Source organism: Pyxicephalus adspersus, chromosome 3 (assembly GCF_032062135.1).
Source record: "Pyxicephalus adspersus chromosome 3, UCB_Pads_2.0, whole genome shotgun sequence".
Lineage (NCBI taxonomy): Eukaryota > Metazoa > Chordata > Amphibia > Anura > Pyxicephalidae > Pyxicephalus > Pyxicephalus adspersus.
This window is the reverse complement of record NC_092860.1, coordinates 146,928,300-146,947,570: the sequence shown is the minus strand read 5'-3', so window position 1 is coordinate 146,947,570 and position 19,271 is coordinate 146,928,300. Positions and strand designations below refer to the sequence as shown.

General features: G+C 37.3%; 1 protein-coding gene across 1 annotated transcript in view; it reads right to left on the bottom strand.

The window, feature by feature from the left end:
- The window catches only part of CTNNA2 (catenin alpha 2), a 1,156,022-nt gene that overhangs the window by 111,424 nt on the left and 1,025,327 nt on the right, over positions 1-19,271 (bottom strand). The window contains exon 10 of the mRNA XM_072406902.1: positions 951-1,043. Within this exon, the coding sequence (XP_072263003.1) occupies positions 951-1,043 (93 nt within the window). The remainder of the gene's footprint in view (positions 1-950; positions 1,044-19,271) is intronic.

Below are 19,271 nucleotides of genomic sequence, written 5' to 3'. Positions count from 1 at the left end.
ACAGATATTTTTTGTCATAACAGTTTTCTCTTAAAACGTATGTCTTTTCACATTTTTAATATTATGTAAAAGGGTGGCTATCTCTTTTACATAATGGAAAAATATGTTTTTTTATTTTCTGTTATTATTTTTGTATTTATTTTTTTTTCTATTTTGGGGAGGTCAAGGATGATAAAAACCAAAAGGGAAACCTTCAATTTTCAGGGATCCTTGCATTACATATCATAAGAGGCCATGGGCTGCTTGTTCTGCGCATGCCTGAGATTGGGCATCATCAAGGGGCTTTCTTGTAATGTAAAAAAAGTGTTTGATCTTATGAATAACCAGTGAAATCAGCACTCTTTTCTTTTTTTTCATTTGGAGGCATATAGATAACCAATCTCCTGCCTGAACAGTGCAAGATCGGATGATGTGAGGAAGAACGAGGATGATGGAAGAAGAAAGATGGCAGCACTGGACCAAACAACAAGCTCCAGAAAGAAGAGGGGCTCATTGGCTTGTGGATGGCTGGTGGATAGATTGAGGGCTTTTCACAAGTAAAGATATGTGAAATATTTGTTTTTAGCAAAAGTTCTGCTGTGTTTACTATTGACACATAATCAACAGTAAGATTTATACTCGTCTTGGAGAGAAATAATGGACAAGAAAAATCTGAGTCAAATTAATAGCTTCAGGGGAATATCAACACTGTAATACATTGCATGAAGCCCCATAGGAATCAACAGTTGTTCATATACTAATATTAACCAATTAATGTGTGAAAATAAAGGACACATTCTATGAGAATTATTTACACATGAAAAAAAACAAATGATTGTTAAGTCGTTAGCTGCAGGGATAGACATTTTTTTTAGATATCGTAAACCCTTCTAAACATCACCAAAGGATCAGAACTATTTGTGTTAGGATCCATCCACTGGTCTCTATTAGAATAATCTATTGACTCATACCTGTGGACACAAACTGTCGATCTGAGTGGCCGCCATTCGGACTAATTTCACACCGTCTTCATTATTGGAAATTGAACAGGCAAGGTTTGCAACCTGAAAAAATTAAAAGAGAACAGGGGAATAAATTATCTATTTTTATTATGTATAAATATATATTTATTTCATATTTTAAAGCTCGTTCAAATCCATAACTGAGCAAGACAAATTCTAATAGCAATTTGGTTGATAAGTAAATACATGAATAAGTGTATCAAAAACAAAGTGGTGGTCAGAGAACTTGTTTCTTATGCCTAATGTGCTTGAACACTGCATTTCAGGGATTTCTTTTATCTTCGGATTTAGAATGTGCCACCCAAAACAGGACATTTACGCTGTTTATGCCGACTACATTTTTTTTCATCTTTCTGGTCCTAAAGTAAAAGCCATTGGGTTGATTTACTAATCTGGTCACTTAGCAATGTGCGATATCACTCTGAAATGCATAATTTACTTTGCTTAACTAAGGTAAAGCTGTAATGACTTCAAACATTCAATCACATAAAGGCAAAAATCCAATTATTTAGATTTCCTTGCATGTGATTGGGTAATTCTTAGCAATGAGAAGTCTCACCACATTCACTAAGCTAGGTAAATTATCAATTTCAGGATAAAAATCACTTTGCTATGTGAACAACCTTTATTGAATTATTAAATCAGCACATACCTAAAACTGTTAGAAGGCAAAAAAGCTCTACAGACAGTAAAAATTGGTGCAGAGGTACAGACAACCACATCTCCAAAATGGGTTTTTGAATTTATGTTGCAAAGGTAATACTAACACTTTCCACCAATCCCATGATTATTATGAGAGTTTGCCCTGTTCAGTTTTGACCTAAGATTTAAATGTGAATAGAAGACTGTGTTTCATAAATAATATTATTACATAAATAAAATAATGACAAGGTTATACAGACCTAGAGTAAAAATGAACACAACATAAGGGGTGAAACGGAAGGTACATTGTGGAAGGTCATTTGCGTGTTTACAGAAAACTTATAGACTTTGACATATTGCAGCTACTTCAACTTCATTGTATATTAACCAAGGTTACAAGACATAAAGAGATTCAGAAAAAAAACAATTACTTAACTTGCTTTAAAATGTTGTTATGTAGAGAAATGTAGAATCCATGAGATATACCATCAACGAAATGACAATGATTCAGAGCAGCCAAACTCAACCAAAGTTTTGTGAAACCCTAAAGTTCCAGCAAGGAACGCCAGGGGTTTCTTGAACAAGGGCTGATCATCATTTCTGCACTGACCCCAACTGCGTATTCCAATGTTTACCTTCCATTTTTCTGTTCTATATTATCTTCCACACTCTGCCCAACATGGAAGAAAATGTGTCTGGAATTGGGATTTAAATGCAATCAAGAATACCAGTAAATTCAACTAAAATTTGGTGTCTTACAAAACCTTGTTCTTAACTCAAAAGAACAACTTAACAACAAAGGCACCAAAAGCATGTTTGCTTCATCTTAAGTCCATGTTCAAAACACACAAAAAGAAGATCAAAAAGGAACATCATCATAAGAGTGAGATGACAAAACCATCTGCTAGCTTCTAGAAATAAGTCTTTGCTAACCACCAAAAATGGAAAAATTGGTCTACAGAGTTGAATGTCCAACAAGACACCCATGTCTGTCTTGCTATTACAGATTTAGAGCTTCTCCCTAATAAGGATCCTTCAAATATTCTTTGAAACATAAAACAATGGCAAACCATCTCACTGAAGTTTTTCACAGAAGCAGAAGGTAGTTGCCCAATTGTATAAGAAGGGGCTAGGGATGAGCGAGGAAAATCTGTAATTTTGATCTTGTGGCGAATCGGGCCTTTCCCGCTAACTAAACATGTAAGCGAGAATGACCTTGTGATTCGACACAAGGTTGTGTTCTCGACAAATGAACGGTCCAGGTTTGCAGGGTCACTGGGCTGTACTTATCAATGATAAGTACAGCCCTGTTACCGTGGGAACTCCAACTCCATCCAACTGAAAATCTCCATTGAGAGTTCATCTGAGTTCGCCTGCTGTTACAGCTGATTGAAGGCACCCGTGTGCCTCCAATCAGCTATAACTGCGGGTTCCCACAGTCACTGGGCTGTACTTATCAATGATAAGTACAGCCCACGGACCGTGGGAACCTGCACCGTGGACTTCAATGGAATTCCCAAAATCTGTTTGTTGAAATTTCGTGAACCCATCGGAAGTTTGGAAAACTTTCCCGAGACTGTCAGAGGCATTCTTGCTCATCCCTAGTAGAGGCTGTGGAACAAAATATTAAAGGAACTGAGGACAGCATATGTAGTTACATGGTTGTTATGTTGGTGAAAAGACTCCAGTCGTAACTTTATTAGCTTTATGCTTGTTCCAAGTCTGTAAGAGCTGGGCAACTAATACGTACAGTAGGAAGTCAACAATGGCAGCCACCATGTAACTTTTGGTACTGGGTTGCTCTATGGTTATACCTGGATCCACAACTAGTGCTCAGGGGGGCATTTTGAACCACACAAAAGCCAGGCCACTGCTTTGTGTGTAACAAGACTATTTATTTTCACAAAGAATTAATAGCATAAAAAAGTATTGTTGTCTTTATTTCTTTCTCAGGAACTTGAACTGAATAACCACCAGAAAAAAGATTCTGAACTTGTTAATTGTCAAAAACTGCAAAAATAGAGAACACTGGTAATGAATAAAGCACTGCATGTCCTTGGCTGCCAGTTCCACAATAAACGTTTTATTAGCTTTAATGTAACTTGTATTCATTCAGATGATTAAAATGTTCCCAACATAGATGGAAAACAAACCCTAAGGCTGAAATCAACAGTTCTAAAGGAAGATCCCTATTTAATGTACAGCGCTGCGTAATATGTTGGCGCTATATAAATCCTGTTTAATAATAATAATAATAATAATAATAATAATTTCCTTGCATGTGATTGGGTAATTCTTAGCAATGAGAAGTCTCACCTCATTCACTAAGCTAGGTAAATTATCAATTTCAGGAGAAAAATCACTTTGCTATGTGAACAACCTTTATTGCATTATTAAATCAGCACATACCTAAAACTGTTAGAAGGCAAAAAAGCTCTACAGACAGTAAAAATTGGTACAGAGGTACAGACAACCACATCTCCAAAATGGGTTTTTGAATTTATGTTCCAAAGGTAATACTAACACTTTCCACCAATCCCATGATTTTTTTGTTTGCCCTGTTCAGTTTTGACCTAAGATTTAAATGTGAATAGAAGACTGTGTTTCATAAATAATAATATTACATAATTAAAATAAAGACAAGGTTATACAGACCTAGAGTTAAATTGTGGAAGGTCATATGCTTGTTTACAGAAAACTTATAGACTTTGACATAATACAGCTTCTTCAACTTCATTGTATATTTTTGGTGCAAACAAAGTTCACCAAGGTTACAAGACATAAAGAAATCCAGAAAAACAAATATTTAACTTGCTTTAAAATGTTGTTATGTGGAGAAATATAGAATCCATGAGATATACCATCAACGAAATGACAATGATTCAGAGCAGCCAAACTCAACCAAAGTTTTGTTAAACCCTAAAGTTCCACCAAGGAACGCCAGGGGTTTCTTGAACAAGGGCTGATCATAATTTCTGCACTGACCCCCACTGCGTACTCCAATGTTTACCTTTCATTTTTCTGTTCTATATTATCTTCCACACTCTGCCCAACATAGAAGAAAAAGTGTCTGGAATTGGGATTTAAATGCAATCAAGAATACCAGTAAATTCAACTAAAATTTGGTGTCTTACAAAACCTTGTTAATAACTTAAAAGAACAACTTAACAACAAAGGCAACAAAAGCATGTTTGCTTCATCTCAGTTCATGTTCAAAACACACAAAAAGATCAAAAAAGGGAACATCACCATAAGAGTGAGATGACAAAACCATCTTCTAGCTTTTAGAAATAAGTCTTTGCTAACCACCAAAAATGGAAAAATTGGTTTCTACAGAGTTGAATGTCCAACAAGACACTCATGTCTGTCTTGCTATTACATATTTAGAGCTTCTCCCTAATAAGGATCCTTACAATATTCTTTGAAACATAAAACAATGGCAAACCATCTCACTGAAGTTTTTCACAGAAGCAGAACGTAGTTGCCCAAATGTATAAGAAGGGGCTACAGATGAGCGAGGAAAATCTGTAATTTTGGTCTTGCAGCGAATTGGGCCTTTCCCGCTAACTAAACATGTAAGTGAGAATGGCCTTGTGATTCAACACAAGGTTGTGTTCTCGACAAATGAACGGTCCAGGTTTGCATGGTCACTGGGCTGTACTTATCAATGATAAGTACAGCCCTGTTACCGTGGGAACTGAACTCAGATGAACTCTCAATGGAAAATATCCATTAGGAGTTCATCTGAGTTCGCCTGCTGTTACAGCTGATTGAAGGCACCCGTGTGCCTCCAATCAGCTATGACTGCGGGTTCCCACAGTCACTGGGCTGTACTTATCAATGATAAGTACAGCCCACGGACCTTGGGAACCTGCACCGTGGACTTCAATGGAATTCCCAAAATCTGTTTGTTGAAATTTCGTGAACCCATTGGAAGTTCGGGAAACTTTAGCGAGACTGTCAGAGGCATTCTTGCTCATCCCTAGTAGGGGCTGCAGAACAAAAAACTAAAGGAATTGAGGACAGCATATGTAGTTACATGGTTGTTATGTTGGTGAAAAGACTCCAGTCGTAACTTTATTAGCTTTATGTTTGTTCCAAGTCTGTAAGAGCTGGGCAACTAATACGCACAGGAGGAAGTCAACAATGGCAGCCACCATGTAGCTTTTGGTACAGGGTTGCTCTATGGTTATACCTGGATCCACAACTAGTGCTCAGGGGGGCATTTTGAACCACACAAAAGCTAGGCCACTGCTTTGTGTGTAACAAGACTATTTATTTTCACAAAGAAATAATAGCATAAAAAAAGTATTGTTGTCTTTATTTCTTTCTCAGGAACTTGAACTGAATAACCACCAGAAAAAAGATTCTGAACATGTTAATTGTCAAAAAACTGCAAAAATAGAGAACACTGGTAATGAATAAAGCACTGCATGTCCTTGGCTGCCAGTTCCACAATAAACGTTTTATTATCTTTAATGTAACTTGTATTCATTCAGATGATTAAAATGTTCCCAACATAGATGGAAAACAAACCCTAAGGCTGAAATCAACAGTTCTAAAGGAAGCTGAAAAGTTAATTTAACCTGATCTGTGTGTATGTCATGTTATACATTTTGTTATGATGTAGGTATCATCTCAGGTGTTTTACCAGGCTGTACGAAGACGATTGCAAGAACATACTGCACTGAAGTAATTTGTCATTTTTGACTAAACTTTAGGTAAACAAGTAAAAACATAAATTATACACTAGAGTTGTTTAAACTGGAGAAGGATTTTTTTTGTGCAAGCATCAAGATTTAGGGTCATTGTTGGGCTTTGAGCTGCCAATGCAGTTTACTTTTGACATCAGTTTGAGATATTTTGAAATCATTCAGAATAAACTGACAGATTGGGGTGTTCCCCATTTACTTGTCTTTGCATTCTCAGGGACTTCTGAAATGCCAATTATTGCCAAGCCAATCCTTTATACACCCTTAAGGGGCAGTCATCACACAAGCAGGGTTTACAATTTTCCAGGACTAAGTGATAATCACACTTCTTGGTTCTAGAAGAATGCTTGCCGCTTTATGTCAGATGGGCAGCATAGTAGGCTCAGTGGTTATCACCCTCGTCTTTACAGCACTAGGTCACAGGTTCAAATCCCGGCCAGGACTCCATACACATGGAGTTTGTATGTTCTCCCTGTGTCTGCGTGGGTTTTCCCTGGATACTCTGGTTTCCTCCCATATTCAGAAAAAATGGGGTTAGGCTTATTGGCTTTGCTTGGAAAAAAAATGTCCTTAGACTGTGTTAATGACATATGACTATGGTAGAGAGATTAATATGTAAGGCCCTTTGAGAGACAGTTAGTGACATGACTATGGACTTTGCGAAGCGCTGAGTAATATGTCGGCACTATAAAAATACTGGCTAATAATAATAATGTCGCCAAAGGGAAGTACTAGGGCACAATTTGAAAAGCAGGGAGTCAAATGTTCCCTGGTGGAGAATCTTCCAGGTCCATGCATTTCAACAAAGTGATGTCAGATTTCCTGCTTTATACGTCATGAGACTGGGTAAAAGTGTAAAAACAAATAAAAGTATAAAATAAGCAGTGGAATTGGAGTGCTTTTGAGAGAGTAAGGTGGGGCATCCTTCTAGTGGAGTTTCACTTGAGTGGCATGATTTAGTCAGAATTTTGCTGTACAGATTTTTGAAAATCATAAAAAAAAGGCTAATGAAGGGTTCTTTTGGCACAAGAAAAGGTCCCAGATGGTGAAACAAAGTGGAAGTTTGACATGAAATGATACCAGCCGTTCCAGCAGCTCATGCCTTTTCCTTTAATTCCAGTCAAATGATATCCACAATATTTTCAGCACTTTTGGCATGCTGTGGTTCCAGCTCCTGACCTTTCAAAACTGCAGCATTATGTAGCAGAGGGGGTCAAAAGAAAAATCCACAATATGTGGTGAGTGGGTCAGTCATCAGACACTCCTGCCATTGTTAAGGCTAAAGAGTTTGATGGAGGCCAAGGGCCTTGCAGAGGTAAATATTTTCCTTCCTCTATTGCAGGGGCCATTACAGTAATTGTAAGTGATAACCTTATCACTTTTATTTCACCCTCATCATTGACTCCAATGCTTTTTACCAAGAAAATAAAATTTTGTGGAAATCTTTTAAATAAAGAAAAATGAAATTTTAATTTTCGTTCATGCTTACTAAAGAACCATCTCTCTGACCACTTCTGTCAGCATTGTTGTACTGAGGAATGCAAGATATTGATGAACCACATGAAATGCACTTGTTGCAGTTAAATATATATATATATCTTTATTTTTACTGAATACATAACAAACCCCAATTAGCGTGTTCCTTTCATCTGCCTGCAGCTGTTTTAAAATAGATGTTCAACTAGCATGACTTTATTTATTGTGCAACAAGCATTACATCATCTATACCTCGTGCAAAGACCTCAACTCTCTCCAGTCCTGGAATATTCACCTATAAAAAGTAACTCAACATTCTAGCAACTTAACCCTCACCGGCAAACTTAGGTTAAAATGGCATCAAGAACATGCTTTGCTATTCACATCTGCACAGGAAACGAGTGATCCATATTTAAATAATATGTTTGAGTATTCATGATGCCCCGCAGCTGAGATACCAGTTGGAGATGATTCATGAATGAGTGGAAATGCCCTCATCTTTGCAATTTTCTCCTGGTCTCCCCTCGCGGTATTAATCTGTTCCCTTGTCTTGTGTACATCACTAGATAAGCCCCAATCCATCTGCTCTTCTCAGGGTCCATTCCACTTCACAGCAATTTAGAACGTGGCTTGCATGCATCACTTTGTCAAACTTTACCAGAACAAAGGCCATCCTGGGCTTCGGATAATCTTTGGGGCATACTTCAAGTCAAGATTCCCTCTTAATGCAATTATTTTCAGTTCAGGGGGAAGTAAATGACTTTTAGTCTGTTTATTAACAGCCTTTGGAGCTGGATGTCATGTTTTCTCCATCCAATTATTTTTTGCTTATTTCATTCTTTGCTGATGTATCAGTATTCCCGGCATAGAGTGCAAATATAAATGGCACCACTGTAACATTGACATGGGACCCAAATACAGTTGTTGCAGCTCATGTGAGCTGTGTGCTTAGTCATATTCTGGGCAAATTAAAGCAGTTCTTCATTAAAAAATATAAAAAAAAAAAGATGAATAACCTTTTAAATGTTAAAATGAAGAAATCAGCTTTGCCTGCAATAATTCTTTAATCTGGAGTGCTTACTTTGTGAACTAATAACTAACTTTTCTAAAGTTTTATCAAATATCAAATACCCATGTTGCTCTCTTTTTAATTTCCCTTTTGAGTACTTTTGAGTGTGCCTAAGCAATTTGTATACATTTTTATAGTTTTACAAATATCTCTTTTTCATTATGTTTTATTTAATACCAAGATATAGTATAGTGCCTTTTTTCAGTATTGGATAGATCTAGGAATAATGACTTCTTCTGCCAAGCTTTTATCTATGTCTTTGAAACTGAAATTATTCCTTAGAACCGCAAAACAGCACCAGAAATGTAGGATTGTTTGACACAGGACAGGGAAACACAGACAATCATAAACCTACGGAGGCTAAATGCTTCACCAATTTACCTAAAAATGTTTTGCTCAGATTACGTTCAAGCTAGAAAAATTCTAATCACAATATGCCCCACTAAGTAAGAGGCAACCGTTTCTAAAGGGCCTGATTTTTAAAAGTTCTCCAAGACTGGAGACGATAGACTATCATGGGAGAACCTTATTGATCCATCAAAAGTGGAATAGATCTGGTCCAGGATTGAATACATTTTCCAACTAATTATTATTATTATTATTATTATGTCTAAATTATTAAAGGGTTTCCTTTCAATAAGTTCAACTTATACCATGCTGTTCACAAACAACACAAAAGTGCCAAAGCTATCAATTTTAATGTATATGTTAATAAGCAGATGAAGCTGAAGAGGATATAAAATGAAGTTTACACAAGGGATCCATTTGTTATATTTGTCTGCTATCTCAGATCTATCCATCCTTTAGTATGAGCTTTCCTAAAGCTATAAAATTAATTTACGAACCAGTGATGCTGATATATTGCTGGCGCGTGAGAGATAGCATCGAGATCAGTGAGGCGTTTCTGCTGCTAAATTCTCGGGAATAAAAGCTGAAGTTATAATGCTTTGCTTGAGCTCCCACTGACTGAACACTAGAAGGGAACTCCAGCAATGGTAGGGAAATCAAAATTAGGGAAAACTCTAAATGTTTTGGGTCAATATTTGTATGAAACTTTAAAATGTTTTTTAAAAAATTGAAACTAATATTTAAAAAATGTCTTTTTTGCAAGGAGGTGACCCCGCTGATGAATGTTTACCAATAATAAACTTGGTGGACTCTACCCTTCAACACAACCATTCTCAACCAGGGTCCTCCAGAGGTTGCTTGGGATTCCTCAAACTGTGGCTGACTGACCTTCTATTTGATGATGACTTCATAGTCCGGGGAGAAACATCATTTGGTAGTGCCAACTGCATGACTCCAATGATGTTTTTAAGTGACAAAGGGTGTTATTCCAGCCACTACTGTAGGAGGCCATTCTTTCCAATGGCCACCAATTTAAAATGATTTTTGCCCATTGATCCCAACCAACAAATTGGTTTAGTAGAGATTCTCTGACACCTGAAATTATTTCAAGAGTTCCTCAGAGGTAAAAAGGATGAGTAAACCAGAGATCATTTATTTTCAGCAAAGAGCAGTTTTTCTCAACCAGGGTTCCATGGAATTCTAGGATCCCTCCATTAGTTGCAGGGGGGTTCCTTAAGCAATGAGCAATTTTTGCCTTTCGGGTCAGTTTAAGTGACATCAATGATCTTTTTGGATATCAGTAAGGGTGACTATCCTCCCAGAGGCCAGCAACGTATGAGGCATTCTTTCCACAAAATACACTGATGTACTGTGAGCTGTGGATATAGCAATTATATAAGAAGTGAAACTTATTTCAAGGGTCCCCCCATGTTAAAATGCTCAAGAAAGGCTGGCATTAGGAATTGAATAAGTTTCCTGCAAAAGATTGTAAATCATAGTTAGCACTCTGCTTCTTCAACTGAGATACCATTTAGATATTTTAATAAGAAACTGGGTTGTCAAGACCACGGTAGAAAACTGTCATTGCTTACCACCTGTTCTGCTTGAAACAGTTCCAAGCTGATGACATTCAGTAAAAGTTAGTATGTGTTCTATGTTTCACTTTAGTGCTGAACAGCAGTTAGCTGAGTCTTATGTAGAATAACTCAGGGAAAATATACCATAATTTCCAGGTATATTATTATTGCTGTATGTATTTATCACACAGCACTTGACACAGCCCATATCTGAAACTGTTCTCAAACATGACGGTCACTGACTGTCCCTTGGAGGAACTCTAATGTCCCAACCTTAGTCATAGTCAAATGTCTTAAACAAGCTAAGAAATACAGTTATGTTACCTGTATGTTTGTGGGATGTGGGAGAAGACCTGTGGCCTGGAAAAAAACAATATTTGGGACATAGTGATCCCCAAGATTTTTTTTTTTTTTTGCACCATTGGCCTATTTTTTGCCAGTTTTCCATGGACTGGGAAGAGTGGGATGGAGTTGGAGTGGGGAGAGGGTGTCAATCCTTGTTGGTTTCAGTCTTCCCTGTTACAGGAAGGAAATGTGTACTCTCCCTGTCTCTCCGGACACAAGCTGGTTTACACAATTGGCTGAATGAAATTACAGAACAGAAGACACAGAACCTTACTATCACAGTAAAAACTTCAGCCAACAAGGTCAGGTTTGATACAGTCCTTGGCTCTGGTGGTTTGGAACCTCTAGAATATCATATACATGCAGGTAATTTTTTTGGCCAAGCTTGCTGCCTAAAACTCATGCTGCTCCAATGGTTTTAGTGCTTCTCAAATGAGTATATTGAATACACTATTCCACAACTATAGGCATTGATATAAAAGACAAACACATGTCTCTATGGCTTTAACAGTCTACCCTCTTTTGAAGGAGGTCTGTTGGACCATGTGCCCAATTAGCCACATTAGCATTTAGGGCATCTGGTACTGATGAAGAGAACCGGACTCAGAATCGACCGCAGGGTTAACGCCAGGGCTCTGTTGAGATACTCAAGTTCCTCCATTCGAAACTCATCTCACCATGTTATTATGGAGAAAGCTTTGTGAACAATGAAGCAGTCACATTAAAACATTTTCTTCCCCAAAATGTTATTATAAAGCTATAAGTGCTCAATGTGTGAAATGAAATGTTGTAGCATTATAAGTACCTTCATGGGAATAAAGTTCAGGTGTCCACAAACTTTTATCCAGATAACGTACAATTCATAGGTAATCAAAAAAAGCATATTCATATAAGTTTTAAAACTTTGTAGAACCCAAAACACTCAAGACGGGATATTTTTTACCTGGTTACGTGTCACTAGGAGCATGGCAGAATTCTTCCCATGTCTACAAAACACATATTTACAGAGAGTAGCTTTACGCTCGAGCAGTAAAACGCTTCAAGGTTTCTCCAGACGCTTCTTTTGAGTTCTCGAGGCGAATACAGACTGCGGAGCCACAGGACTGTCATTCCTAGAACAGTATCCCTTTACCCCCAAGGTACGGCAATCTGTTACTGTCTCCTGCCACCTAACATTTCCATGATTGCCGCGGCTTAATTACAGTTTAATGCATGTTCGGCACCGGATGAAAAGAAAGTGTCATCCTGGAAATGACCAAAGCTTGCAACTGAAAGACAAATCTATGTTTAAAAGAAAAACAGCCGCATATTTTTTTGCAAAGAGGTCATGTATATAGCTTTAATTAATTTTAGATATAAGTGTAAAAGAATTTTATTTCCACTTAATATGAATATTCTAAACAGATGATTCTATGTATAGTTTGTAAATGAATGCCTACATAGAGGCAGCCAAATTTGCTCAATATATAGTCAGGTTATCTTTCCAGCATTGCAGTGATACACAATGAGCCTAATTTATCAAGGACAGAATAAGGTGATCCAACAAACCTGGAATGGATATGGTCCAGGATTAAAAAACATTTGCCAACTAATAGCAATGATTGTGAAGAAATCCACACTTTTATAAGAAAATTGCTGGATCACCCATGTTTTACCATGATGGTCTATCTTCTAAAGTCTTAGCGAGCTTTAATAAATTTGGCCCAATGATCGTGTTTAATTGATCCTTCCTAAAATATTACATTAAAATATTTGGGGCAATTTACTAGAAAAAAAGAGGTTATTTAATTAGTAATGTTCACAATTTTTAGTTAAAACAAGGGAAGCTGCTTTCACTTTTTGCTGCTTTTATTTTTTATTATATCTGTATATTATAGGCCAAAGTGATTTCTACATTCCCACAATAGGTTTGCTTATTAAGCAATAACTTGTTATTCTTTAATATACCAAAATAATAATTACATTGTTTATACCAAAATAATAATTACATTGTTTCTTTCTGGACCTTGCAATATATAGTTAAGATCTGAAAGGAGAATGTACAGTGTATGGTTGGTATAATTTCCTCTCTTTTCTCTCATTAAACAAACAAATACATTTAAATTTCTGAGGTATAATACAGGCAGTATGCAGCGCGGGTGTGTTTGGTAAGACCTCTTACTTATCACAATATGGAGTTCCCAGATTACCAACAAAAGGTAGTAGGGTAGATTGGTACACCACCCAATGCCCTGATGAGAACTGAAACTCAAATCCCTGGCAACGGTTTCCTCTTACATTTGCCAAAACAAGAAAGTATTAGAACCTCTATCAAGTTTATTTTTTTGGTCTATAGTGGAATTTCACCACATATCCTATCAGGACAGGAAATGATGGGAATAATCTCCATGTAGCCCAAGAGATCATGAACCCCCCTTTCTTGTCTTGGTGTCACATGAACTGGGAGTTCAAACCTTCTTAAAGGAGACAAAAATAATTGCATGGGACTTTTCACTCTTCCAAATGTATCCGAAAATAATGGAGCTTAATACTAATCAGATAGGCTGTTTTCCATGTATGCACCTTGAGCTTAAATTTGAGTGGCATGTACTTTTAATATATTATAAAGCGTTTCCATCATTTTGTTCGCTCCTTATATAGAGAAAAAACAACTTAACAAAATAATACAAAAGACAAGCAAAATGACCTCAGCTAAGGTAAGGACCGGTATATAAACACAGGTTTATAAAGAATCATGTGATCTTTGACTACAATCTACACACACATATATTTTTCAGTCCATTTGTTGTAAACTAAAATGGGAATTATTTTCTCTAGTAGAGAGCGTATATTTCACTTAAAGCACGGATAGAAATGGCACGGTTACATGGCGAAATGTAGCTTTGCGTGGAGCACTTTTCCCCAACACAGTGCAAGATTATCATTGTTATTATGAGTTAGTGAAGTGTTTTTCCCAATGAGATGCTGCAATGTTAATAATTTATTTTGTAAAGTGCCGTAACACCAGCACAGAACAGACAAAGGCCATTAAATCACACATTTTTAGTCCTGCGGTAATGTACAGATGGAGATGTCTTTTAGGACCGGTAAGGAGCGTATCTCCTTGGTGCATTGCAGACTTGCTTTGTGATATGATATAATACAGATGTATCAAGATTTAGCTTTCATTTTCAACAATTTAAATGTGTACTCATCTGTTGTTGTTTAAATTTAATCTCAGAGGCATGAAAATGATGACTCCAGTGCAATTCTTTGCATTACTGTTGATGGTGCGGTGTGGCCCCTCATGATGACCCCTCGTCGTAGTCATTTAACTCAGAAAACAAAAGACATCTACTGGCAAAAATAAATTACTGCAAAGGAAAGCCCTAGACTAGAGGTATGTATTGTAGACATGGCTTCTATTGGGGCGCATTTTTCTTGTATGCTGACTTTACTCAATTCCCTTCGTGCCCAACAACTTTGCCTTTCCTGTACATCTGTATTGGAACATTCCTTTCTAGCCATTTTACTTTCTCTTTCCTGTATGTCCACCTTAGGATCTTACCTTTCTGCCCATTTAATTTCCCTTTTCTGTATGCCTACTTCAGTAACATACTTTCTAGGCAATTACCTCTCCCTTTCCTGTATGTCCACCTTTGTACCTTTTCTTCTAGTCAATCAACTCCCTTTTTCTGTAAGTTTTTCTTTCTGCCCATAAGTTCTACCTTTTTTATAAGCTCATCTTAGTACCTTCTTTTCCTCCCTATAAACTCATACAACGGGCATTTCTAATGTAAGCCTCATGCCAACTTTCATCTAGCAAAGAAAGCATTGAGGAAACTGAACCGAGCTTCCACTGATGATATAATTGTGTGGGCAGGTTTTCTGGAAAAAAAAACCTAATGTTTTTCTGCCAAAATTTCGCTTCCTGATGACATTTAGTTCTTTTGGGATCTGCTTTAAAAGCTGCCCATGAGCTCATTGATTTACCTAGGCTTTGATGATGTCATCAATCTGCTGAGGCAAGAGAAAGCCACGAGGTAAGAGCCTGAAGAAGAAGCTAGTTTTGGGTTAGAAATTGATGAACAAAGTCACAGGTAACAGTATTTATAGGACTATGTCATCTATGAGCTCAAACCTTTGTAATGGAAAGAAAAATAGTGACCCTGGATGATACTTGAACAAGGGTACTAATATGGGTGTAAAAAAAAAATTTGACTTGAAGGGGGGTGGCAGGGTTGAAAAAAAAACTTGAAAAAGCCTTTGGTGGGCCCCATAATATGCCCCATACATTAGGTTTTTTGTACCCTCTGATGGGCCCCTGGCTCTTTCTGCCTTACAGAAACGGCTGCAAGAGCCAGGTAAGCTTTGCCTTATGGTTCTACTTTACAGGGTGGACTTTTTGATCTGTGTAGTGTGCTTAAGAGGTATGCAAATAATAGAAAATCCTGTTTAGCCATTGGAGGTGCAAACTGTGAGCTGACTCATGGCAATGAAAGGTTGCAATGAATATCAAACACCGCTATATCATCTCCTAGCAAAACAGCATCATTTCATATGCAGAATGTAAAACAAAAATGTGCGTATATGGCACGGCTTATCATTTAGAGTTATGAGGGCATCATTCCATGTGGGATGAACATTCTCCTTCCTAAATCAACATAATTTGTCTCGTAGGGGGTTTCCTTTATGTTTAAAGTACATCAAGAAGACACGGGGGGGGACTGTATTTATTACACCAAATGTAAGTTATACATCCCATCCTCGACACAAACACATGCACAGGCATTTATCTAAGCCCATCGATCATTTTAAAGATGTCCAGCACAGGCAATGTTCCCGCTGGCGGATGGTCTCGAAATCAGCAAATCGCGCTTGTTTGCCACTACCCTTAAATTAAAGTGATTAGTCTGCCCCAATGATTTTAATAATAGGCAGGCACTGGTTCATATTCATGAACAAATTATGGCTTATGGTCCTTTGCTCAGTCACTCAGCATAAATTCCAGGCTTCTCATGTAGGAAAGCATCAGTAGCCCAAACCGGTGCAGCAAAGCATGCTAAAATGGGATCTGGGTATCTGGCTGATTATTAATAATCTGTCTCGTAGTGAGATGACACATGAGACTTTTCCAGCGTTATTTGCACAGCGTCTTTTAATGGCATTGTTTTTTGCAGATGTGAACAGAGATTTTCATATAAACGGATTAAATTGATCTATGGATTTCATGTCAGTCTTTCAGCAGTTTACTGTTACAGTGTACGTGCAGCTCAAATTTATAAATAATTTATTGAGTAAAATAAAAGATTACCCTGTGAAAAAAAAAAAGGAACTTTATACTTTACAAAGGGGCCTTTTCAGACATTCAGTTGACTGCAGCATTCCAGAAAAGATTCAACCTCACTCCCAACGGCTTGCATTCGATCTTTGAGTCAAAAGGAAACCATTGGTAGACATATTTGTACGTGGCTGTGTCTGTAATGAATTTCGTTGCAGTCCTTGGAAGGGAGAAGTCTAATCTGGTTAAGCAGTAGGTTTTCCTTCTCTGGAGGAAGAACAGCATTTCAACTTCAATTGCATTCAACTGCACACAACTGCAAAACAAAGTGATTGCCAAACTTTATGGTTGACAGTAAAGTAGTTGTAGAGTAGTAGCTGGGAACAGTATGTTTTTCAAGAAAAAATCCCAGGGGCCTTACTCTCTTTGTGACACCAGGACTAGCAAAGAAGTGTGTGGATATCACCATACAAAGTCATATAGGGCTTATATTTATCTTTATAATAGGGTGATACAATTAAAATAAACAAATTCACAATCATAGGCTTCCACACTTTCCGTCTACCCTATTAAAGTCATGGGGTATTTTGACCCTTATGCTGGACACAGCTTTTCCTAAAACAGTTTAAACAGAGCATGGCCCAAACCCGACATGTTTCGCTGTCTGGCTTCTTCAGGGGATGTGTATGTGCCGTTATGTAGAGCTGTTACCAAAAATATAAGCATATTTATACTTAAAGTAATCAATATTATAGGAATTTCATGAATAATGTATAATATACATAACATTAGTCATATAGTTATAATGACCATGTATAATGTACCATACAGATATAAAGTTGCAAAAACACTACCTATTTTACTCTTTTTGCAACTATATATTTGTATGGTACAAATTGGGCCATTTTAGGAAAAGCTGTGTCTAGCATAAGGGTCAACATATCCCATGACTTTAATGGGGTAGACCCAAAGTCTTGAAGCCTATGATTGTGCAAACCCCTTGTTAAGGCGATTTCCTATTGATCCCAGACCAATATTTCTCTCTCTATCGTGACCTCGGTTTTCAACGCGTTGGGAGCACCTTAACACCCCTGCTTTTATTCTTTCTCCCTTTTCATGCTCTTATCATAATTATTATTTTACAGCTACAATTTCCGTTTCAGTGATGAAGCACTGTTTTGCAAGTACAAGTTCAAAAAGCTTATATACCCAACTATATCATAGTAATAGTGTCTTGATCAGTCATGTAAGCATGTGTAGGAGATCACGTAGAAAGCTATTTAAGGTAATCAAAAATTGCTGGCATTTCTCAGACCTCTAACTGAATGTTGTTTGAACTTACCATACTAAGTAATTTAAATCAGATTTATTATTTTGTTCCTCCCTTATGCTGTTTAGCCGCATGAGTCATTGTTGTCAGAGGTTTGACCTTGCTAAGGATGAAATATACTGCTGTGACAAGAGTGGATGGAACATGGCAACACACAGCAATTCTACAGAGAGGGATGCTGAACCATAATCTCTATAAAAAAAACTTGTTTTTAGAAAGTTATACCAGGCACAACCTACCTGGATATAATTTTATTTGGATATAATTTTATTTTTTGAGCAGCCAGTCTCCAAATCTACCAATGCTTCTGATGCTATATGTTTTTTTTATCCGAAAACTGTATTTCCGAAAGTGTATTGACCCTTTTATGGGGTTGAAATGCGGATTTCAAAGGTAGAAAGGGAGAGGATGGCAGCTAAATAAATGGTTTATATACAAAGTTCTATGTTTTACCTTCCAAACAACTGCTGGAACATCCTCCGGGCTGAAGCCCAAGACCTGGTGAATGTCCAAGAGGCTCAGCTATGACCTTCAATATTCGGACTCTACCAGTATAGACAATGCAAAACAGAAGACTTCTTGGGTGTCTATTTGCAAACCTTAACACGGTCAACTGAAAGGATAGGTGGTCCAAGCTGTTACTTTGTCTAGGGTCCCATCTTATCTTAATTCACCTGAGCCAAATAATTTAATTTTTTGGTTGGTCTTTATAGAAAATACCTCTGATAGACAGAATGATCTCTCTAGAGTTGAGTATGTAGTTGGAGAAGTAATTGATTTGCACTGGTGAACAAAGAAGATGCATTGCTTTATGGAGAGTTATGAGTGTCACCAGTCTGATTATGTAGTATTGGAAATCTTTGGAAAGGAATATATTTTTAAGCTGTTGCTTAAGTTCAAAAACCTAAGGATGTTAATTTACGACTCTGAAACACCCTCCACTCTCAGTTTTGGTTGAATGACTCAATTGCATTTTAATCAGCTCAGAAGACTAACAGCATGTTGTGGCAAAGAAAAGGAACTGGTGACAGTTTGCATTAAATTAAGTTGCCTTTCATAATGGGCCTGATTTATTGCTGGTGATCTAGCAAACCCAAAATGGATTTCTTAAAACCATTTCCTATAACTTGGCGAATGTTTTCAATCATTGACCACTTCCATTTCAGGTTTGCAGAACCACTCAGGTTTTCACATTCTATCAGTCTATTTCACAGTATATCTTCTGCAGTCTTGGAGAGCTTTATTAAATCAGGTCCAATGCACCTGCACTATGACCTATGTAGGATCCCATGGTGCCAAATAGCTTTTTTCACAGTACTTGGACGGATCACATCAAGGCCAAATCCCCCTTGCCCTCCATTTCACAAAGCAGAACCAATTTGATCAGTTTCCAGAACTAAGTAACGATTTTTAATAAAATATGCTAAAAGTAATGATCTGAATTGGCATTTCCCTTTAACTTTCCAATAGCGTGTAGTCAACCCAAGCTGAATAAGTTTCAATGAGTAAAA